Below are 25,342 nucleotides of genomic sequence, written 5' to 3'. Positions count from 1 at the left end.
GCACTATAATTCAGGCCAGTAACGCGTTTATGAATAACGCCTCTAAACAATAAACTTTAACCGAGAGCTTTGGAAAATGTACAAACATGTATTATTTTTATGTTATTTATCTACCTACACACAAATACCATTTTTCCAGTATAGATCAATAGCTCCTCTTGTTGAGCATATCAATAAGTTTGACGAATAGAGTAGGCGACAGATCTTCAGGCATCGCTCGGGCTTGGCTTATCAGCGTGTCGTACATTTTCGCTTCCGTTTCCGCGTAAAGTTCCGGCAGTTGTAACTGTCTGAAACAAAAAAAGAGATTTAAAATTTTAATATGTACGTACCTACTTATAATTCAATTGATGTAAGATTTGGATGTGGTTCGTATTTATGTCGGCGGCCGATCGTAAGATCAGGCATATCGTGAAATTCCTAGGCATATCGTGAAACGTGAAAATCTTTAACTCGTTCCCTGAGTCGACGGAGGCTCCTATTTCTGGGCAGTTTGCCCTTCGGGCATTTGAAGCAACCTAACGAACCTATCCTACCTATGTATTGGTTTAATGTGACTATCGTCAAAACATTACACAGGAACATTACGATCTGCCTGATCTTACGATCGGCCTACGACATTTATATTATTTATAGAGATACGTAAACGTATTACCTCTCTTGAATGTCTTTCTTGTATTCGGTAACTATTGTTACCGCACCGGACCGCGACCTCGGTCGGTGGTCTGCCGTACCTACTCATCAGTATTTGAAGAAATCCTTTACGAGATCGTCAGCCACTAATTACAAAGAAAAATGTAAACAAAAATCGACCTTCTATTTGTACTAATATGGTTCACTATGGCTATGAACTTGTGGTGGGACTTAGTGACTTTTGCTTGTCACCCGACCTGATGGTGTCGTAAAAAAAAGACTAGTGTCCTCCTCGACGACCATAGAAACTTACCTACCTAGTACCTAAATACATATTTGTTGTACCTAAATCTCATAAACAGTCAAGGAGCGAGAGAGACAAAGAATTGACGCACTCGAAATGTGGTGTTGGAGACGAATGCTGCGAGTATCTTGGACACAACACCGTACAAACGTCTCCATACTTGAAGAATTCAAGGTGAAAGAGAGGCTCTCAGCTACGGTCAGAGCGCGTATCCTCAGATACTTCGGACATGTGACGCGACGTGGAGAGCAGGCCATGGAGAGACTTGTTGTTCAGGGCCGGGTCAATGGCTGTGGGTCAAGAGGACGTTCCCCAATGCGCTGGACGGATTAAATACAAGCCCTTACCAGGGGTGCGAAACTCCTGACTTCGGCCAAACTCGGCTCCGCTCGGTTCAGCATTGCTCCGAGCAATTATTAGGGTTGACACAACTTGACGTCCCTTTGCGTTCACGACCACAGATAAGATAAGGGCTTGAATTTTGACAAACCTAAATAGCCGAAAGGGACAGCATGATTCGACCCTGAACCGCTGTCAAACTTCGGTTTTGTAGGAAGTTTCCTTTCTGTACGGCAATACTATTATTTATTCTGTGCCCTTACCAACACTCCACTTAACACATGTGCCAGAGAAGCATCTGCCAGGGAGAACAGGTAGAATCGTTCGTCGTTGACCACGACTGCTCTGTCAAGAGTAATTCGACGGAGAAGAAGAAATCTCATAAACGAACCTGTATAGTATCCTTATCCGCTCAATATGCGCCGGCTCGTGGCTGCCGTAGCAGGCGCTGAACACGGTCCTCTGGTTGGCGTCGCACCGTTGCAGTGCCTGCACCGCGAACCAGGAGCACTTGCCCTCTTGGATGTCCGTGCCTTTCTTGCCGCTTACTGATTCGTCGCCGTAGCAGTCTATGTAGTCATCCTGATGAAGAAAATTCAGTTTGGTTATTAAAAAAAAAAAATAAGTAGAAACCAATTAACCAAACTTAAGACGAAAGTGGAGGTACCGCGCAAAATCGCCTTTTCATACTAAACGTAGTAATTTTCCTCTCTGGATATTAACATTATTGAAAATATTTCTACACAATTTGTTTTATTTGTACACCCTCGAATACGAGTTAGGAGCATTTAAATTTTCCAAGAAATCTATTTTTCGCACCTAATTTTTACAAAAAATGACATTTTTAATAAAAAAAAAATATTTTTACAATTTTCAAAAATTCGAGAAAAGTCAAACCCCCAACGTTTGACTTTTACTTTAACTGTATGACCCCTCACTAACAGAATATCTTCGGTTTAGCCCATGGTTGACTGGTAGAGAATGCCATCTGGCTACTAAGTCCGCCATTTGTACTTTCACGTATTGTGCAATATATAATGTTTATATAAATAGAGGATTGCGCAAGCAAATAATCCGCGTTTGTTGCATTTGCCTGATCTGGACGCACCTTTGCGAGCAGTTGTTAAAAAATATAGGTGGTGAAACAGGTAATGTGAACACACTAAGTAAAATAAAAATAATGCTGCGTTCTGAGATATTTTAATTGAAATGAAGGTGTACCTATAGTTCGTTTATTTTAGCATTAGAAATAAGGTAAACAATCTTGACGTGTCTTTTATTTGAAAAACACATTTTAAAAATAAGTTACGGCAAATATGCAACAATTATGAATCTAATATAATCATTTATATTCCTCTGCTTTCATAAGTAATAGTAAATGATTTTTAAAAAGCGTTTTTCAATTAAAAGACATGCCAAGATCGCTTACCTTCTTTCAAGTTCTTTCTGATCCTAAAAAAACGAACTATAACTGATAAAAGTACAGTAACGTAAGTAGGTCACTTGAGGAAAACTATAAGTGGTGCCACTTATAGTTTTCCTCAAGTGACCTACTTATGTAAGATAGAAAAGTATGACTGATTACAATCTGAGAGAGCTCAACCATGCGGCGTCACGATTTTTGAATTATCTATCTACATTACCTATAAGGTAATATTTTCCTTTGTGTATTCACAAGGAATAATGGTTTTAATATAGACACACCTAGCAATTATACAGACTCTTGAATAAACGCGTTGACAAAAGAAGAGCACATGTAAGATCATGTCTAAGTATTTAATGCAAATTCACGCATTCATATTCTAAGTAATTTCCGTATGCGATCATGGTACGGATAGGTATGCATATTTTATAGACGCAAGACTTGGCTTTGGGTATTAGGTTTACGTTTCATTACGAAGTAAGCAAAAGCAAGTACTTATGGATTTTTTTTAATGCCGAGGCTTAAGTAATTTATCGTAAACGGTTTAGGTATGTTTCAGTAAACACTGAACAAATTGGTAAATATTTATCACATTGATAAAACTTACCTTGACACTAAGGTCACTAAGTGGCAATATTTCGTCAAGTGATAACCAAAACTCACTAATTGCAAAAATATTATTAAACAAAAATTAACCTTATTTTGGTACTAGCACGGTTCTTAATTTGGCAACAGTAACTAGTGGCTTTTGGTCGTCACCTGACGATTTGTCCAATGACTCACCCTTGATGCACTTGAGCGAATATTGTATTTTTTGATAAAACTAGACTGCATATAGGTAGAAGAGAACAATTGTGTCGCTTAACTTCGAACTCGGGTAAATCCATTCGACCCTCTCAGCAATTATCTACCCTATTACCTTTTCTTAATACCAAAATCGCATAATCTGACAGATGGATTTACCCGAGTTTGAAGTTAAGCGACTCAATTGTATATGGTTACGACCCTTAGACGTTAGGGAACTACTAGAAATTTTAGAAAATAGGTACCTACAAAGTAAAAGTTCTCAATAAACATAAGACCCTTAAAATATTTAGCATGTTGATAAAATTTAACTCGATAGACTCTAAATGACAATATTTATACTCACCTTTTAAATGCACTTCTTAAGCAAATCATACGTATTGGTTTTGTTTATTATAACCGAGCTACATGGAGATTGCAATAGCCACGACCCTCACACATGAGGGAACGACTAGAAAGAAGTGTAAACATACGCACCTGTATTTGAAAGAATCTGCCAATATCGAGGCAGATGTCCTCAACCTTCTTATGCTTGGCCGGGTCTGTGTTGTTGGCCAACAGCAAGCCCAAACACACCGGCAGCTTGAACGTGTAGTACGCAGTCTTGTACTTGACGATAGCGTTGTACTGTTCTATCGTGAACAGACTGTAGTCATTTTTGTGACGATTCGCCATCGTCAGATCTAGGTGTTGCCCGATTGAGGTTTGGAAGAGAGTCTGCAATTGAAATTATGATTTTATATTTCTTATTTGGTGAACTGCCGCACGTAGCGTAACAAAGTATGTTGCAATAGTGTAATAATACCTAGAATACCTACCTAGTGTTTGGTGGAAAGAGGCTTTAAAAATTATTTATTTTATTTTACGTACTTACCTAAATAAACGTCTGTAAAACGTTTTTTTAATACAGGTGCTCAAAAAGTGCTACTTTACGTAGCTGTTTAGCGTTCGCAAAGTTGTTTTTTGCGAACTAGTGCTATTTACTTTTCTAGCTTTTTTAAATTTAATTCTGACCTTAATCGATACGTCCACACCAGAGTTTGGATGTTCAAAAACTTTATAAATTTTTATTTTGCCATTAGACATTTATTACGTACAAAAAGTATTGTTACACGATATAAAGTAAATATTTATTTGTTATTATAGAAATAAAACGTTATAAAATACGATATCTCAAAAAAAAATTTTATTATTTGGCTGAATGGAACTATCATTACCACGTTGGCTGACGTTAACGGAAAAAAATAAAAATTAAAAAGTAAAACCGGCGGCCGCCATTTTCACTTGAAATTTATTAGTTGTATCAAAATAATTATCTTAAATTGCAACTGTAAGAGTGTTTTTGTATGAAATGAGTTAATGTGATTACTTTTGGCAATGTAAATCACCGCTGAACGTAGTTTATAGTGCTGAATATACAATATCATTCAAATTCAAGGGAAAATTCGTAACTGTAAGTGCAATGCTCATGTTACCAATATTTGTGTTAAAGTGTTTTTTTCGCAAATGTATTAAAAAACGTCGTTCAATGTACGTGTGAAAGTGTTATTATTTACTTGTCCCGTGTCTTTTATTCGCCTACGGCTCATAAAAGACATCCCGGGACTCGTATATAATAACATACTTTCCCCACTTGCATTGAAATGTACTATTTCACATACGTAGTTTTTACATCTGTAGTTGTTATAAAGAGAGAAAAATTTACAGTAGTCCGCTAAATTTGAACGATATTCGCCGTTAGTACAAATCGTCAGGTGACAACCAAAACGAACTAACTAATTAACTAAAAATAGGTAATATAATAAAAATCAACCTTATTATGGTACTAATACAGTTCACTATGGCTATGAACTTGTAATGGTATTTAGTGAGTTGGTTGTCACTTGTCACCTGACGAAATATGGGTGATATGATATGCTTACTTTCTTACCTCATTAAACAATTCCAATATCTTAGTATAGAACTTCTCTCCCCCGAACTGCGTCTTGATGACGTGGAACATGGAGGAGTAAATCAGGATGGCGTCATTGATGGCGCGCGTGCCGACGTCCGGCAGACGGTACCAGCACGGCATGCCGCGGCGCGTCGACGAGCTGTCCATTATGTCGTCTAGTATGAGGAGGTATGCTTGCAGCTGAAGGAGACACAGAAAAATAACCCTTAAAACTAAAACACGGAAGGTCCTGAGTTCAAACCTCCTCGGGGCTCAATTTGTAAATAATGATTCTGGTTAGGACATAATGCAAAAAGAGCGTGAAAGGTTATGTTCAGTATTTTGGGCGTTGTCGAGTTATGAAAAGTAGAGTTAGTTAAGTAGAATATGCATCTAATCTAATCCTGTTTTTTTACAATTGTACATACAAAGATCAATACTCATAAGTCATAACTGAACACTTGTAAATCTTTCTCGTGCAAATTAGATGTGCGTATGCTTGAATAGACACAGTTCCCCAAAATATAACTCGGTACTTTAACAACGCGTGATCATATGCATAGTATCTGTATATGCTTAGGATCTGTGATTTCAGTTGTGTGAAATCGTAACCAAATAGAGCTTTACTATTTATGATTACGAGTTATGCAACCTATGCAACATGCATGGAAAATAGGACATGGTGAGTTTAGTTTAATTAGTACTTATAAAAATAAAATACTAATCTTACCATGTGTTTATACTTATTCTTATAATAAACGTGCGAATACAAGATAAGTCACTTACCATCTCCACACACCAGCCAAGCATTTTCGCTGAATGAATAGTTTCGTCAGTTACATTCCCTGCTTTCTCAAACATCTCATAGGCAAGGAGTGTGGTCATGCCTCTTGTTTTCTTCCCTCCTCCTAAGTTATAATCCAGCGTCTGCAAAAGGCAACTAATTCAGTCGCACCCAACCTTAATCACTTTTATCAGCCCGTAGCTGACCTTAATAAATTCTTACCAACCGCCTCACGTAAATGGTACACTTACAAGTAAGTATCATTTATTTTAGTTACCTTTTTCACCCAATTCCCAACTTCAGGTACGTCTGCAAACTGTGTGTTAGTAGTGATAGTGTCCATGATGCTTGGAAGCGCGTCCTCAAAAGATTCTTTCGTCTTTTGAGTGATTAGTTGAGATGCGTTACTTGATACTGACATTTTGCAGAAATTTAACGGTTTCATGTACCTGAAAATAAAACCATGATTTATTTTTGTCAAAATATACAATTTCACTTAAAATGATACGAAGTATATTCTTAGGAATTTATAGTGTGATTACCTATCAGTTTGTATTCCTTCATATACTTAAATATAAACAAAAAACACTATAATTTTATTAATAAAGTTATTTTATTTAATCGTATGGCATGTTTTTACAAAATAAAGTTATTAAGTTTCATTGACATTATGATACCTAGTAACAAGATTTCATTATTCGCTCGATGTTTTATACATTATACACCCTCGGCCAACTGGACTTAAAAGATTAATTCAAATCAGTTGTTATCGTATTGTATTGTATACATATTACAAAGATCCAGTTTCTATATTGTAAATTTCTAAATAGGTAACAAAAAACCCTGGCATTGAAACTATTTTGTTTTGTGTTAGAAGACAATAAGTATCCACCTTCAAATTTAAATATGTACAAAAGAATATAAAACTATATTTTTTACCTAAATTGCTTCATAAAATAAATTACACTGTTATTCATTACTAAACTATTTATGAGCTACTAAAAGTACTAAATAAACTATATTTCAAAAAAGAAAATTGAAACTGTCTTAAGTATTCAAAGGACTACACGTTTTTAACAGCGTAAAATGTGTACCTCCGAAATATAAATAATTGAATCTGCTACTGCCATACAGATGCCTCACAATTTATCATTCATTTCTTCAATTTGTATTGAATTCTTATCTGATTCAGAACTTCCTGAGATATATCTAAAAGGTCGTGAAATAAGGTCTCAAGATAACTTTCAGACAAAGGTGACGTTTAGAAATGGTAATAAAGAATTATTATTATTGAATTCTTTATTGCTCGCTGGTGGGAAACAAGCACACGGCTTCGCTTCTCTTCTCTTAATTTGGTTCGGTTCTGAAGAAGATATATTTTTCTCTGGAAACCGAAAGACAAACCATAACGATATCATGAAGTGATCAATTTAAATGATCAAAAATATCAAAATCTATGATTTAATATGACTGTAAGTGAATGCTCTAGGCATAGGGAAATATAGTAAGACAAGAGTGCTCATTCCATACATCAGTTTTAGTACCATAAAGACTATTATTTTCATAGTAGACATCTAGCATCGAATAGCGGAATTATCAGTACTGCTACTTGATAATAGATGTCTAATGTTGTTGAGCATTTTGGTGACGACTTAAGGTATTATACTTGTCAATATTTTTATGCTTTTTCCAGTCACGCAAGAGTAATAATAATAAAGGAGTACCTAATATGATAAGATACGAGTATAATAGGTGACGTGATCGGGCTACGAACCGTGATTTTTGATGTCTATTTATTTATTTTTCTTTTTCAACTATTTAAGTAAGTAAACATTACAAATGCCGGATGAGTCTTGATCTCGAGTTTCCACTTTCCAGGCCAGGGTAAGTATGATTTTTTTTTGTGATTAGTGTCCCTACAATTTTTCGTTGTAACGATCTTTGGTAACGACTTAAGGGGCCCACAGATTACCAGTTCGCCGGACGATATCAGCCTGTCAGTTGTTCGGAGCTGTCAAATATTGCGTTTAACTGACAGGCTGATGTCGTCCGGCGAACTGGTAATCAGTGGGCCCCTTTAAGCTATAATTAGCTCCATGCATAATTTTTCGGAAGATGTCAATAGATTCTGCTTCCCGTGAGATTCAACTGTTTCTAATAAACAATAAACCAGCTCCCTAGGGAGTTATATCTTTTTTTTCACAATCCATAACTCCCGCGAGAACAATATAGGCATTTTCACTTAAGTACACAAGCATGAAATAAGATCTTTCGAGAAAGTGTGATGAAAAGTAATGCCAGGATCGCACGTACCGAGTAGCAGTGTTCAGTTGGCCGTAATGGTTAATTCTAATTAACAATTAATCAATTTCATTAACCATTAATTCCGCAATTAATCAATTGCATTACGCATCAATATAATTAAAATTAGATAGAATTGAATTTTGAGACGTTTAATTAAGTACATTGATTGTCAATCTGCATTAACGTTTAATGGAATTAAATATTTTTTTTCATAAACTAATAATTAATGTTACTTTTGCTTGGAACTATTAAAATTATAAATAAAAATAACCATTAATACAAGCTTCAGTGAATTATCAGATCGTGATACATATTTTAACTTGAGACTACACTATATGTTTCTATACACTCATTATAGGTGTATTCCTATTTGTCCCTGCCATATGTGAGTTGGAAACAAATGGGAAACCACACCTTATTGGTGTGGAGACAAATGGGAAACGGGGACAAATGGAATTTATATGCAGCGTCTATTCCATCTGTTCCGGGTGGGAAAAAATGGAAAAACATGGGAAAATGATGTGTTCCCATTTGTCCCTTCTCATGTATGGCGTAGGACACGTGGATAGGGGACAAGTGGGAATACACCAATAATGCACCCATTATAACCAATAATGAGTGTATTCCCATTTGTTCCCTCGGGGAACATATAGGAAAAGACTGCATATAAATATTTTCCATTTGTCCCCACCTTATTGGTGTGGAGACAAATGGGAACACATCATTTACCGATGTTTTCCCATTTGTTCCCACCTGGAACAGATGGAATAGACGCTGCATATAAATCCCATTTGTCCCCGTTTCCCATTTGTCTCTACACCAATAAGGTGGGGACAAATGGGAACACATAATTTTCTGATCTTTTCCCATTTGTTCCCAACTGGAACAGATGGAATAGGCGCTGCATATAAATCCCATTTGTCCCCGTTTCCCATTTGTCTCCAACTCACATATTTATTTATTTTATTTATTTTATTGATAAAAATGTTTACATGACATTACAGTTAAACCAATGCGTCACGAAACTTAGACTAAAAACAATAACAATAAGTACTTATAAAAGCAACAATTATTTTAACAACAACAATAATAGCACATTACATTTGAGAAATTATATTGGAACAGTTGAGCACCTAGCATCCATCGCCTCACAGAATCTCAAGCATTCTCTATACACTGCCGTCCATCGCCAAGCAAATAGGTCGCACTCAGGTGTCGATGCCAGGAGCGCATTGAGTAGTGAGAGGGCGCGGGGCAGCGGCGAGTTCCTGCGCGATACGGTGCGCGCCGGCGGCACGGCCAATAGGTCGCGTTGTCGTGGTCTGAGGGCCATCCTCGGGACGTCCGGAACAAACAGACGCACGAGACCAGAGACAACTTCGGGACAGTCCGACATATGGCAGGGACAAATAGGAATACACCTATAATGAGTGTATATAAACATATGGGAAAAGACGCTGCATAGAAATATTTTCATTTTTCCCCATCTCATTGGAGCGGAGCCAAATGGGAACACTAATATCGGGTGTATCCCTTTTGTTCCCCGCCGTTCATATTCATTCATATAAAACATTCCCATTTGTCCCCACCTTATTGGTGTGGAGACAAATGTGAACACATCATTTTCCCATGTTTTCCCACCTGGAACAGATGGAATAAACGCTGCATATAAATCCCATTTGTCCCCGTTTCCCATTTGTCTCCACACCAATAAGGTGGGGACAAACACATCATTTTCTGATGTTTTCCCATTTGTTCCCACCTGGAACAGATGGAATAGGCTCTGCATATAAATCCCATTTGCCCCCGTTTCCCATTTGTCTCCAACTCACATATGGCAGGGACAAATAGGAATGCACCTATAATGAGTGCATAGAAACATATGGGAAAAGACGCTGCATAGAAATATTTCCATTTTTCCCCATCTCATTGGAGCGGAGACAAATGGGAACACTAATATCGGGTGTATCCCTTTTGTTCCCCGCCGTTCATATTCATTCACATAAAACATTCCCATTTGTCCCAGCTTCATGCATGGCGTAGGTCACGCGAATCGGGGACAAATGGGAATACACCAATAAGCACCCATTATTACCAATAATTACCAATAATGGGTGAATTCCCATTTGTCTTCGCGGGGAACATATTGGAAAACCCTGCATAAAAATACAGAGACAAAAATTACGATGTTTATTCTTGTTAATTGTTAATTATCAATCACATTTTTAATTTTCATTCAAAATTGATTTAATTTTTAATGGTTTGTAAAGCAATAACCATTAATTCTTTTTAATTGTTAGTGGTTCGTAATAAATAAATATTAATGCAAATTGATGATCAATGCAATTGATAATTAATTTTCCTTCAATGGTTAATGGTTAATGGCAATTAACCTTTTCAATGGTTAATTTTTAATGGTCAATTGCATTAACGTTCGGCCAACACTGCCGAGTAGAGTGGCGAGACAGTAAAACGAAGTATGAAATTGTTACTCGGCCGAGTAAAAAGTCCCATACTTACCTAAGTAAATATCCTTTATTGTGCACCATAATTAAAGTTAATATAATTATAAATATACACAGAAAGCGAAACCGAAGCATACATATATTATAATTTCATGTTGTTGAACGTGTTTATATAGAACAAATATAATAAAATATTTTTATGCAAGTAGCCCATCGTCAAGAGTTTAATGTCTTTTTCTCAATCACGGAAAAGTAATAATAATCACGAAGTAAAATAATACACGAGTACCTATACTAGGTGTCGTGATGGCAGTACAATAATGATGGCATTTTCAAGAATGCGTATTTGAGACACTTGGCGGTTTGGGCATTGTATAAGGCTGCACCTGAGTTATTGGGAGAGTAACTATATAGACAAGGGACGGCGCCAGTTATCTACACAAGTTACGTCCCAATGCCAAGGGCCTTCCCAGAAACCACGGCACCAACGAACATCCGTCGGGCCTTTTACCGTACCGTATGAGTTTATTCTAGTACCACTGAATAACATGAATGCATTGACGTATAGGTATCTAAGGACTGGCCTTACGGGCAATAAGAATTGGGCATGAATGGGGCCAGTACAGCAGTGTCACACCGCTACAACGCGATTGGTTGATGAGTTCACACCACGCGCGCGATTAGTCGCCACTAGTTGCGTGATTGCACGATTGGCACGAATTCGTGAGTGACACCGCCGAACTAACACCATTTTTAGTGTTACGGGCCCGTCCTTAGATATTATAGGTCAATGCATGAATGTGATTTTGCGCGAACGCAGCCGAGGGCACAGCTAGTGAATATTTGTTATCACTGTGACACATCATTAAGTATGTTTAACTACTGGCAGTAAAAAAAAATCTAGCTCAATACCTATATTTAGTTACATAATATGAGAGAAGCTATAATAAATTATTTTCATTAACAGTTTTCAGTTCAGTTCGTTCTTATATTGTTTGGTTACAATGGTGGTAATAATTTTAACGATATTTGTTACGTGTTACTTTCTGTATTACCATTTCACAAAATACAATAATAGGCCTGTTGCAAGTAACAAAGAATCATGGAAATAATGGTTTCAACGAAACATATATGTTAATATGATTCTAAAAAATGGCCCAATCTCAGTATAAACTGAAGGATTATTAATATATTCAATAAAATAAAAGTGCAAAATTCTCCAATCGGCCATTTTTACTGAAACGCCAATCAGAAACGTTCCAAACAGTGACGTCATCAATCCATAACATATTTCTTAGAGCAACATAGACAACCTCATTGACCGAAATCTATACGTGGGCACCAAAGAGTTCGAAAGGTGCAAAAAAAATGTTATTTCGCCACTAAACATTTATTACGTCCAAAAAATATTATTACACGATATAAAGTAGATATCTATTTGTTATTACTTAAATAAAATGCTAAATAATACGATATTTCAACAACAAACATTTTTAATTATTTGGCTGAATGGAACTATCATTGCCATGTTGGCTGTCGTAACTAGAAAAAATTAAAAATTAAAAAGTAAAACCGGCGTTCGGTGATTTTCACTCAAAATGTACATGTATCTAAATAATTCATCTTAAACTGCAACCGTGTGAGAGTTTTTGTGTAAAATGAGTTATTGTGATAAATTTTTGTAATGTATTTATCATCCCTAATCGTAATATATGGTGCTGAATTAACAATATCATTCGGATTCAAGGGAAATTCGTAACTGTAAGTATGTAAACAATATCTACCACCCTACCACCAACTAAATAATGACGTCACAAATGGCATGCGAGGCGTTTTCGCGCGAAGTTTAAACTAGCTATAATAAAATGCAATTATCTATGTTAAATCTTATGAGTATAACTGAAATATAGTGTTTTTCGGAACTAATACAAGTGTACCGACGATATTAAAAGGGTTTTCAAAATTTGTCATCAGGCCTATTATTGGAATGAACGAAATGTTGTTGGCCCAAAACCGACATTCTTCTTCGGAAATGTACAGGATGCAGTACTCAGAAGAAAACCTTTTGGTCACGTATTCAAGGATATCTACGATATGTACCCAGAAGAAAAAGTGGTAGGAATATTCGTGATGAGATCCCCAGAATTGTTAGTAAGGGATTTAGATGTGATAAAGAATGTACTAATAAAAGACTTCGATGTTTTCTTGAGCCGTGGTTTTGAGTTTAAGAAAACGGGCTTTGGAGCGAATTTGTTTCATGGTACTGCTGATACCTGGCGACTGCTACGAAGCCGCTTGACTCCACTTTTCACATCAGGAAAGCTAAAGAATATGATGTATCTTTTAAGCGAATGTGGGCAAAAATTTGTAGAGTATGTAGCCCGAGTCACACAGTTAAATCCGGAGCAAGAAGTCCACGGTATGACAGAAAAGTTTACCCAATCTGCCATAGTTGCTTGTGCGTTCGGCGTAAACATCGACACTTTTAATCAAGAACACGAAACCTTTCGTAGGGTCCACAGTATAATGTCCAACATGTCCTTTAGTCGTGACCTGGAGCTGATGTACCCTGGAATTATAGTGAAAATTGGAGGTTCTCTTATTTCAACAGAAGTTATCAAATTTTTTATCGATTTGGTCAAAGGCGTCACTGCGCAAAGACATGGTAGACCAACCAATAGAAACGATTTCATGGATTTAATGTTGAAAATGAGAGAAGAGAAACACATTTCCGGACCAATGAGGAAAAACAATGATACTGAGACGAGTTTGGAGCTAACTGACGAGGTCATAGCGGCACAGGCATTTAGTTTTTATGCTGGGGGTTTTGGAACGAGTGCGGCAACCATAGGTTTCTTACTGTACCAATTAGCTCGTAACCCAGAGATCCAAGACAAGGTGGTGGCAGAAATAAAAGAAGTACTTGAGAAACATGATGGCGAGATGACTTTACAAGCTGTTTTCGATTTATCTTACATGGGCCAAGTTTTTGATGAAACATTAAGAATGTATCCAATTGTTTCTGATTTGAAAAGAATGTCTAATCGCGCCTATACGATACCTGGTACAAATGTAACTATAGAGAAAAATCAGTTGATTAAAATTCCAACACTTGGTATCCATTTTGACGAGAAGATATACCCTAACCCTGAGAAGTTTGACCCAGAGAGGTTTTCCCCAGAGAATGTGGCAGCAAGGCACCCATGCGCATATTTGCCTTTCGGACGTGGGCCTAGAAACTGCATCGGTAAATGTCATGAGTTATTTTGGTAATATCAGTACTGTAGTTTCAGATCTAATTTATATGTAGTTTGTGCCCTACAAGTATGTACAGTCGTCATCAGATATATCGGAGCGGCCAAGGTGTTCACAATATCTAAACACGCACTCTAACGCCCAAAGATCTTATGGCTGATGTAGGCTTGTTTCCAGCAAAATTGGTATTTTGATAATTATTTTCTGTATTGCATTATTTCAGGGTTCCGCTTCGCACAGCTACAATCGCGGGTGTGTTTGGTGAAGCTCCTCTCTCAGTTTCGGGTTGAACCTTCTAAAAATACCCCCCTTCAATTGCAGTACGATCCTCGGCGTATCACATTGTATCCCATAGGCGGTATACCGATCAACTTCATTAAGAGACATTGATATGTCGTAGGCCGATCGTACGGTCAGGCAGATCGTAATGTTCCTGTGTAATGTTTTGACGATAGTCACATTAACTCAATAGATAGGTAGGATAGGTTCGTTAGGTTGCTTCAGATGCCCGAAGGGCAAACTGCCCAGAAATAGGAGCCCCGCGTAGCGGGGCTCCGTCGACTCAGGGAAGGAGTCAAAGATTTTCACGTTTCACGATATGCCTAGGAATTTCACGATATGCCTGATCTTACGATCGGCCGCCGACAGATATATGACGACGCGGCATTACATCTACCTTTGGTATTTAGATGCAATACGTACGAACATATACTTTATTGCGCGAGACTACGGTATATAATTGAATAAGTTTTTCAACTGAAGGTATATCATTTAAAAAGTTTTTCAACTGAAGGTACATAATTGAATAAGTTTTTCAATTTAAAATAAGTTTATTTATAAGTAATTTGTATGTTTAATTGTTAGATACATTGCTATCGGTTATTCATAATTTGTCTTCATTATACCTAAAATAGCAAAAAATATTAATATTTACTATTAAGTATCGTAGAAAGTGTGTAAGTATTGTACATCCTACAATAAAAAAAGTTACAAATGCTAGATGAGTTTTAATTTTGACTTTTGAGATCAGGGTAAGTGAGAATAGTGAGATATAATAAAATTAAATTTGTATGTTTATTGTTCTTAGAGTTTATCGTTATAACGGTCTTTGGTAATGGTAAGGCCTTAAGCTCTGGTTTCCTAGGATAGCGGTGCCGTTATATAACGGCCGTCTCCATATAAAATACTACTTCATCCATCTGTCCACAACACACAACACAATTTGCCCTTTCGGGTATCTCAAGCAACCTCACGGACCTATCCCGTGACTGATCTTACGATCGGCCGCCGACATCAATATGATAATCATAAATGTGAGGAAAGTCATTAGTATGGTACGGGACAACAATTGACTACGAAACGCAAGCGCTGCGTTGGCGCGCTTCTACTGAGTCTCATCTGACGTTCGTGCGCGACCAGTGGTAGGGCTGCTTGTATAAAACCAATATCACCTGATCGGAATGGTGATTATTGTCTTTGATCACGTGCGGACGCATCAGGCCAGGAACAGTATTACGTTTCGTACCATGTGTGTTGTTTTGAAAAGATGTGTCCTGTCGTGTTTGTTGCCGGGCCCATATTGGGATACCCTCCTCCACTAGATGGGAGATTTAAATCTTCTCGGGTCAGAGGTGTAAGGTTGGAGCCAGCGTAGCTTTATTTGACGTTCATAAGCGCATTGTAATATGCTTACTTTAATAATAAAGATTTGAACGGTTTAATAAATGTGATCCTTTTATTTGAATTCAAACCAATCCTCAACTTAGTAGTAGTAGTATGGTTAACGAGTCCGAATGCTTATTACTTCATGAGCTGCTAGCATATTAGTTAAACTGTGAAGTACTGCATATACTGAGGTAAGCGGAGGGCTTTTGGCCTTCCCTCCGTCATAACCACAGAAGAAATAATAGTACTACCGTACAGAAAGGACACTTCCTACAAACCCGAAGTTTGACAGCGATTCAGGGTCGAATCATGCTATCCGTTTCTAATATATGGCACTATCCCTTTCGGCTATTTAGGGTTGTCAAAATTCAAGTGATTATCTTATCTGTGGTCGTGCACGCACAAGGAAGTCAAGTGGTGCCAACCCTAATAATTGCTCGGAGCAATGCTGAGCCGAACGGAGCCGAGTTCGACCGAAGTCAGGAGTGTCTCCCCACTGTCATAACATAAATAAATTCAGCATCCCCGATTAACTCGAAAACGATACCTACCAAACTTTGCCAAGTTGTTTATCTGATGGGAATATCAAGATAAACTTGAGAGAAACTTACAATTTACATCAAAAATCTTGGTGGCTCTGTCGCAGCCAACTGCTAAAATTAGCCAGCTAATCAGTTGGCTGAAGAACAACCAGCCACGTCATTGATCGCAACGTTTAATTAACCAGATGGCTGAACGTCGTTTAGTCATTTAGTTCAGCGGTCGGCAACAAGCGGCCCGCGAACCTCTCATTTGTGGCCCGCGAGCCCCCTTGGCTATGTTGTATGTAATATTGTCAAACAACAATATTACATACATTGTCAATTAACAAAAGTGCGGCCCGCGTCTACTTCCTTAACTACTATGTGGCCCTTCGCTGCTAAAAGGTTGCCGACCGCTGATTTAGTTAATTTGGACGTTGATGAATTTTATGTTCTGTTAGGTTAGGTTATATTTATTTTATTTCACTTATCTAACTTTTTCAGGTTACCTACATTTAAATCACTTGGCTGAGTGAACCAGTCGTTTTCAAAGAGCTGACTTTCAATTTTCAATAAGTTGTTAAACGTTGAGTGATCTTTTATCGGCCTAGGCGATTAATTAGCTGGCTAACTAACTAGCTGCCTGCGACAACTCCACTTCTTTTAAATCCACCCGAGCAATCTTGCCGAAGGAAATCTTTGGTTCACGAAACTAATGCAAGTAGCCAATTTAATGTTTTTAAAGATTTTAATGTTAGTTACTGAATCACGGAAAAGTAATAATGTTTTAATGTTTATATATATACAGGGTGGAAAGGCACGACGATCCTTCCCGGAAGTATTAGGTCGTTTAAGTGATACAGAGACTATTGGTAATGGTAAGAATCGTTAATTGAGTAAAAAATAAAAATTGCAAAAATACTACTTTTTAACTGTGGTGATAACCCTATAGCATGTGCACATGACGGCTAGATTAAGGATCTCCGTCGGGAAAGCTCGTGACTTTACACTTTTTTCCGATCGTTGACAGTATCGCAATGATGTATGAATGACGCATAAATGTCAAATAAATCAAATGCATGCAAAAATATTACAAACAATTTTATTACTTTCTTAGATAATTACTTTTTTCCAATATTTAATACTATCTTCTTTTCACATACGGTGTTCAAATTTACCTCCGTGTATTACAACGCCGCCGCAGCCCGTACCCGAGTATGTCGATGCACATGCGATATAGTGTATGCTCTTCGTCATTTATCCTCCGCAGAAAGCACCAATTAGCCTTTGTCTCATTTCGTCCGCAGTTTCACATTCCGTTTGGTTTGGTACACCATATCTTTTACACAGCCCCACAAATTTAAATAGCCACGAGCATCTAACATTTTTATTTGAAGAATATGACATTCAATAAGTATAGTTCAATGAAAATTTAATTTCAAACATCAGACGTCTTGTCTATTTCCTACCACGCAAGAAGGTTTGTTAGTTTGGTATTGAAGAAGTATTTATTCTTGATTTATTCTTAGTATTTAATTTTTGCAAGTTCATTTGGTGCAACTAACACAACCTACTTGTTATTTTTAATTATTTTAGATAGTTTCCAATTATTCGAAAATAATTTTGTGAAACGTGTTAAGAAACTAAAACCTTTTTATCAGTCAAGGAAACCAGAGATATTTATAAGACGATTGCGTACTTTTGAGTGGTTGTCAATGTCACCATTTGAACTGTCGTTGTAAACAATGTTGTGGTTAGTATTATTAATATTAAGATTCCTTAACATAACTATTTCATTCAAGTATTGAACAAGTGGAACCACTAAGAAAGCGAAAATCCTCCAATGATTCTTACCGTGCTGTAAGCAGACCTAAAAATGGTTAGATGGCAACAAATTAGCATAATTTCCTGTCGAATACTGATTGTTTACAAGTAAGTTCATTGACCCTGTCACCTGTTAGGGTTAGAACAAAGTAGTTTTTTGCGTGGATGTTTAAAAGGTCATAATTTAGAAACGGTTGCCCATATTAACATAGTTTCTATGGAGAAAATATAGAGCTTAGGCTAAACTATCTCCCATTTCCGGAAAGGATCGTCGTGCCTTTCCACCCTGTATAATAAAAAAGTAAGAATAAGATACAAGTATATAGGTGTCGTGATTAGGCCATAAACCGTGATTTATGTATTACATTACTTCAGGGATCCGCTTCGCGCAGGTCCAATCCCGGGTGTGTCTGGCAAAACTCGTGTGGAACCCTCCAACAACATTCTGGTTTTTTAAGGTAAACTCGTTAGGAGAAAAATAAGACCCCAATGACCGTCCCCAAAACCACGGCACCAACGAACATCCATCGGGCCTTTTACATTACAGTGAGAACCTACATTTATACTATAGTATGATTGACTACCATGAATGTGTTTCCCCGCAAACATACTCGAGGGCATAGCTAATACCTAGTCAATATCGTATTATTTGTTATCTCTGATGTGACATATCATAAAGTGTGTTTAACTATTGGCAGTAAAAGACTTTGCTAGCTTAAGCTTAAGCTATCTATAGTTTTATAATAAGAGAGAAGCTGTATTACTTATTTTCATTAACAGTTTGAGGTTTGCCTTAGATTGTAAGGTTACAATGGTGGTAATCATTTTAACGATATCTTTTGTTATTGCTTCCTTCTTGTACTACCACTTCACAAAGTACAATAATTACTGGAATGAACGAAATGTTGTTGGCCCAAAACCGACTTTCTTCTTCGGAAATATCAAGGATGCAGTACTCAGAAGAAAACCCATTGGCCACGTATTCAAGGATATCTACGATATGTACCCAGAGGAAAAGGTGGTAGGAATGTTCGTGATGCGATCCCCAGAATTGTTAGTAAGGGATTTAGACGTGATAAAAAATATACTAATAAAAGACTTCGATATTTTCGTTAACCGTGGTTTTGAGTTCAAAAAAACGGGTTTTGGAGCGACTTTGTTTCATGGTACTGCTGACACCTGGCGACTGTTACGAAGCCGCTTCTCTCCGCTTTTCACTCCTGGAAAGCTAAAAAATATGATCCATCTTGTAAATGAACGCGGGGATAAATTTGTGAAGTATGTAGCCCGAGTCACACAGTTAAATCCGGAGCAAGAAGTCCACGATATGACACAAAAGTTTACGCTGGCGACCATAGCCGCTTGCGTATTTGGCATAGACATCGATACATTTAACCAAGAACACGAAATCCTTCGTAGGATCGATAGTAAAATATTCATCATGACCCTTAGTCGTGACCTCGAGATGATGTATCCTGGAATATTAGTAAAAATTGGAGGCTCACTTTTTCCAACAGAAGTTATCACATTTTTTATCGATTTGGTCAAAGACGTCACTGCGAAAAGAAATGGTAAACCAACCAATAGAAACGATTTCATGGATTTAATTTTGAAAATGAGAGAAGAGAAGCACATCTCTGGACCAATAACGAAAAATAAGGATACTGAGACTGGTTTAGATCTAACTGACGAGGTAATAGCGGCACAGGCATTTAGTTTTTATGCTGGGGGTTATGAAACCAGTGCGGCAACAATGGGTTTCTTCCTGTACCAATTAGCTCGCAACCCAGAGATCCAAGACAAGGTGGTGGTAGAAATAAAAGAAGTATTAAAGAAACATGATGGCGAGATGACCCTACAGGCTGTTTTAGATTTATCTTACATGGGCAAAGTTTTCGATGAAACATTGAGAATGTATCCAATTGCTCCTGATTTGAGAAGAAAGTCTAGCAGTACCTATACGATACCCGGTACAAATGTAACTATAGAGAAAAATCAGTTGATTAAAATTCCGACGCTTGGTATCCATTATGACGAGAAGATATACCCTAACCCTGAGAAGTTTGACCCAGAGAGATTTTCTCCAGAGAATGTGGCAGCGAGGCACTCGTGCGCATATTTGCCTTTCGGGCTTGGACCTAGAAACTGCATCGGTGAGTGTCATGAGTTATTTAGGTAATTTTAAAAGTGTAGTTTATACATGTTTAACCTATAGTTTGTGCCATATGATAAAAGTCCTCTAAAAGTATGTTAACAAAACAAACTACGTAAACTTACGATTCAACGGGCTAAAATGATTTAAATTTTCGATTTGAATTATCGGAAAGTGCAGGGTAGGCCACTCAGGCACTCACAAAAGTCGCTTCGACAGTTTACTAATGATTGTGGAAGTGTTTTGGATCAAGTGACCGTTAACGCGGGTTATTCGTCGATCGCCATATTGGTAACATTGCCTCATGATTCATTTCATTGTTTTTGCTCATTAATGTTGTTTAAAGTGTAATATTAATAGCGTATTATGCAGTAAATTAATGTGGAAGTGTGCAGATAAAGAAATAAATATCATGAAAGGCGTTTAACCACAATTCTGGCTTCAACGCCGGGTAGCCCACGCGGGTCCTTGTAAAGTCCAGCCATCGCCTTACAAGAGCACATAACCCAACTACCGAACAACGTCGTACTCTGCGAGCATTTGGTATTTCTATCTCTAACCGTGGGCTAGAGCCCTAGAGGCCATAATTTTATAGTTTTATACCGTACACTGGCTAAAGTTTATTTATTACAAATAATATTAATTCGATTCCACGTGGGATCCACTTTGACGTTGGCGAAATCATCAACAGTATTAATGGAGCCATATTACCCAAGGATTGATTGACTGACCGTTAACGCAGGCTTGTTCCAGCAAAGCTGGTATTTTGTCTGATATGTTGATATGAATTTGAATTGTGACATGATGGTAATTATTTTCTGTATTGCATTATTTCAGGGTACCGTTTCGCACAGCTACAATCGCGGGTGTGTATGGCGAAGGTCCTCTCTCAGTTTCGGGTGGAAGCTTCTAAGAATACCCCCCGTCAATTGCAGTACGAGCCTCGGCGTATCGTATTGTATCCCATAGGCGGTATACCGATCAACTTCATTAAAAGACATTGATATATGAGTTATAACAACGCAATGGTATATCTAACTGGCATAAGTATATGAATAAATTTAAAAGTGGAAAAATTACTGTCTTGGTTGGCACTTGAACTCACGGCTTCTGGATCGATACTCCTGCGCTCTGCCATCTGAGCCACCAAGACCTCATCCATAGCCAGCAAATCTTTCCACCATATTATGGGTCAAGGAGACCCTTGCGACATCTACCGTAAGAGTGTTACACTTCTTAATAGCATCGTTTGCAGATGTTTCTGCTTGTTAAAAATTATAATTAGTATGGGTAGCACATCGTTACTGGTGAATTTCCAATATGACTTGGAACTCCGGTAGCTGTACATTATACTTTATAGTTAACCCTTTGATAGCTACAGTGGTCAAGGCACAACATCGGATTACCGTATCTATGACAGGATGTCCAATACCAACACAAATTGTACAGTCACCTGCAATAATATGTTACACAATGTAGGCTGCAGAAATATCTGACATGATCGTATTAGTGGAGTCATAAGAGCGTGTCACATATTTTGTGGCATTTGAAGAGTAACATATTATTGCAGGTGACTGTACCATCAAAATATCTTATAATATAAAACTATTATCTACTTTTAAGGGGTCATCCATTAATTACGTCACACGAATTTCTAGGTTTTTTGACCCCTCCCCCCCCCCCCTTGTCACATTTGGTCACATTTGGCAAACCCCTCCCCCCTAGTGTGACGTCACATTTTTTCTACGAAATCGCCAAATCGAATTAAGTAAGTACCTAAGTATTATTAATATTTTATCAAAATATTTTTGACGATATAAATATTATTTAATTTTATAACCCAAAACTGCTTAGGAAAGAAAATTAAAAGAATAAAAACGATTATCGTTTTAAAAACTTGTTATTTAAATGTACAGCGAATAAAATAATAAAAAAAAAAATTTCGGTTACTGATGAAGTTAAAGTGACGTCACAAAGTTTGTGTCTCCCCCCTCCCCCATGTCACAATATGTCACATTTTCTTGACCCCCTCCCTCCCCCTAAACGTGTGACGTAATTAATGGATGACCCCTAAGTAGTAATCCAGTAACTTTGTCAAATTTTGTAACCTGGCTCTTTTGCGTCAAATCCGGTAGTTCTGATTTTTTGCAGACTCATGATGTTGGCCCAATGAATAATACAAGTTTGTGACTTCGAGCGCCGAACGCAACTTTGTCAAATATCGAAAAAACCCGCAAAGATTTCGGACCCGCATATAATTTTTTGAAATTGTATTCATAGGGTAAGTAAGTGCAGTGAGTATGCACTTTTGTCTCAGGCGATGCCGCTTCGCACAATTGTTTCTAAGGTCAAACAAAGCTGATTTGAGCCGGTAGACACGAGATCGTACCGTGCCTACCTCCCAAAAACGGGAGGGAAATGGTCGGCTCCCCAGGTGCAACCTATGCTATATTTCTTCCTGCTCTTAGCAACTAGGGCAAGTTATATATCATTTTCATATAATTTAAGGATGAGCACATTATATTCATACTTTTAAAACGCCAAGTTAAGTGTTTTTTTTTACATTTTTAACCTTTGACTTTGGCCATAATTACATTTCTAAGGAAATCGTCACTCAATCCGCTACATATTTTTCCAAAAAAATGTATGACTGCCTGCTTTGAAGTGATACTTTATAGAATAAGGAATCCCTAAATTATATGAAAATGATATATAACTTGCCCTAGTTGCTAAGAGCAGGAAGAAATATAGCATAGATTGGACCTGGTGATCCGACCCTTGCGCCTCCCTTTTTGGGGGGTAGGCACGGTACGATCTCAAGCTACCTGGCCAAATCAGCTTTGTTTGACCTTAGGAACAATCGTGCCAAGCTTCACCGCCTGTGACAAAAGTGCATACTCACTGCACTTACTTACCCTACGAATACAATTTCAAAAAATTATAAATTTTGAAAGGTTTATTTCAGAAACTAGATGTACAGAGACAATTCTAGTCTCGTATTGTAGCAAATTTAGTCCACTTTAAAAACGTCCTCAGAAGGCACTATCAAAAACTAGTCCTTTAGGGTTATAATCACCCAAATCTAAAAGAAAACCGAAATTTACGCGGGTTTTTCGATATTTGACAAAGTTGCGTTCGGCGTTCGAAGTCACAAACTTGTATTATTCATTGGGCCAACATCATAAACACGTCTGCAAAAAATCAGAGCTACGGGATTTAACGCAAACGCGAAATGTATAAAATTACTGTATTATAGGTTTTAAGTCATAAATGGTGTTGAAATATGTTCAAATAATATTAATTAAATGCAACAAATGAATGTCTATATTTGAACAGGTGTTAAATTATTACCAGTCAGCATGCATTTACGTCAAGGATGAGTTTCTCCTACAGATACTTGATATAATATTATGTACACAGATGAAATTTAATTAATTGATAGGTAAGTATGTAAATTAATGAAGGGTAGTATTTTGTTGCCCCACTGAACCTAATAATTTGAATACTGATATTATAGGAAATATAGTAAAATAATCTATTACATCCTGTAACTGGTTAAATAATAATAGTCAATAATCTTACCTGGGCAAATGTCTGTGATTCCTGAACAGTGTACTCCCGACCATGGATCTAAGTAAGTTTGAGGTATTCATCTTCCAATAATAATTTGGCAATGGCTTAATGGACTAACTTTCTCCTGGTTAATGACCGAATTCCTGCAGTTATTTGGGAACTATGAAAGAGTCACGCAACTATATTTGTAAAATTAAATAGCATGGTAAAAATACCGTACTATAGCGGGCACTTATGAACAAAATGCAAATACAAGTACAATTTCTAACGTTATTTAATATTAAAATATAAAATACTCGTCTATAACTAACTACTTCAAGTTCTGACTGACTTGTATTGTAGTGCAAGTGGCATTTATCTCAAATCAATGTCACTGTCACCTTTAGTTGTCATTTTGCAAACGTCAGCATGCCATCGGTTTAAAAAGTGTCTCGAATATTTGATTAATTTTTTAGTTGTTATATTAAGTTTAATTTGATTTGTATTTTCTATACTATTTAATGTCGCAGTGGATATATTCTCTTTGTTTAATGTTAAAGCGTTAACAACACTATTATAAAAGTTATGACTTATACATGTATTTGTATACATCTGTCTGTATATAGCAAGTATATAGTCATGCCATTCATTATGCATAAAAGATTTTGAGCTGTTTTATAGATATCTTGAATATTTTATAAAACTAGATAAATATCAAGCTACAACATAACAACACGAGTAACCGAGTAACTTGACTTGAACACATAGAAGCTCGGAGTAAATATCTATGGAGCGGCCATTAACAGGCGTTCCCCTCTGCAAAAAGATCGCGGCCGCCGGTCAAGGAGGTTATATAAAACTAGTTGCCACACGTCATACGCCATTCAGCAAACGTCAGTCTAAGCGGAATGATAGGAGCCGAAAATGCCGAATTGCAGCGTTTTCTCGTGCAAAATGAGATCGGAAACGTCTAGTCTACAAAAAGAACACGTTTCTTATCATATGGAAGTACTATTACATCTAAATATTATCAAATAGTGCATTAACTTTGCAAATAACTAAAAAACATTGTCAATCTGACAGTGATACCAGTGATATGATATTAGATCTATTTTAGGGTAATTCTAAAGAAGACTTTCTAAATATTAATTAGGTACGAGTAGAATTTCTAATAGGAAATATTATGCGAAACTCTGCGTAGGGGGCGCGACTACCACAATCCATCACAATCTGGGGGTCCGCCGCGGAACAAGAAAATTTAAATTTCGTTTCTAACCTCTCTATCACTATTGCATATTTGAGCGATAAAGAGAAAAGAGAAAATTTACTAGCTAGCTTAGTGCTACACTCTGGCGGCAGAACATTGCAGTAATATGCCCTATTT

At 37.2% G+C, this 25,342-nt stretch overlaps 3 protein-coding genes across 4 annotated transcripts; 2 read left to right on the top strand and 1 right to left on the bottom strand.

Moving 5' to 3' along the window:
• On the bottom strand, positions 1 to 24,271 carry LOC134798168 (uncharacterized). 2 transcript variants are annotated; one of them, XM_063770512.1, is made up of 7 exons: positions 7,160 to 7,230; positions 6,498 to 6,669; positions 6,223 to 6,363; positions 5,434 to 5,637; positions 3,981 to 4,220; positions 1,668 to 1,858; positions 1 to 290 (listed from the first exon to the last, which is right to left on the bottom strand). In XM_063770512.1, exons 1-7 carry the CDS (start codon positions 7,195 to 7,197, stop codon positions 146 to 148), a joined length of 1,131 nt encoding a protein of 376 aa, XP_063626582.1. In that variant the 5' UTR covers positions 7,198 to 7,230; the 3' UTR covers positions 1 to 145. The 2 variants fall into 2 exon arrangements, with proteins under 2 accessions (XP_063626582.1, XP_063626581.1); XM_063770511.1 differs by lacking the exon at positions 7,160 to 7,230 and adding an exon at positions 23,989 to 24,271 and having other exon boundaries at positions 4 to 290.
• LOC134797869 (cytochrome P450 6B4-like) lies at positions 12,981 to 14,634 on the top strand. The gene is made up of 2 exons (XM_063770221.1): positions 12,981 to 14,236; positions 14,468 to 14,634. The coding sequence occupies exons 1-2, from the start codon at positions 13,084 to 13,086 to the stop codon at positions 14,632 to 14,634; spliced, it is 1,320 nt and encodes a 439-aa protein (XP_063626291.1). The 5' UTR covers positions 12,981 to 13,083.
• LOC134798169 (cytochrome P450 6B5-like) lies at positions 19,029 to 21,435 on the top strand. Its single transcript, XM_063770514.1, has 2 exons — positions 19,029 to 20,407; positions 21,244 to 21,435. The coding sequence occupies exons 1-2, from the start codon at positions 19,066 to 19,068 to the stop codon at positions 21,408 to 21,410; spliced, it is 1,509 nt and encodes a 502-aa protein (XP_063626584.1). The 5' UTR covers positions 19,029 to 19,065; the 3' UTR covers positions 21,411 to 21,435.
• Positions 24,272 to 25,342: the final 1,071 nt, after the last annotated feature.

Source organism: Cydia splendana, chromosome 16, assembly GCF_910591565.1.
Source record: "Cydia splendana chromosome 16, ilCydSple1.2, whole genome shotgun sequence".
Lineage (NCBI taxonomy): Eukaryota > Metazoa > Arthropoda > Insecta > Lepidoptera > Tortricidae > Cydia > Cydia splendana.
The sequence above is the reverse complement of the archived record's forward strand: the minus strand, read 5'-3'. Positions and strand labels throughout refer to the sequence as shown.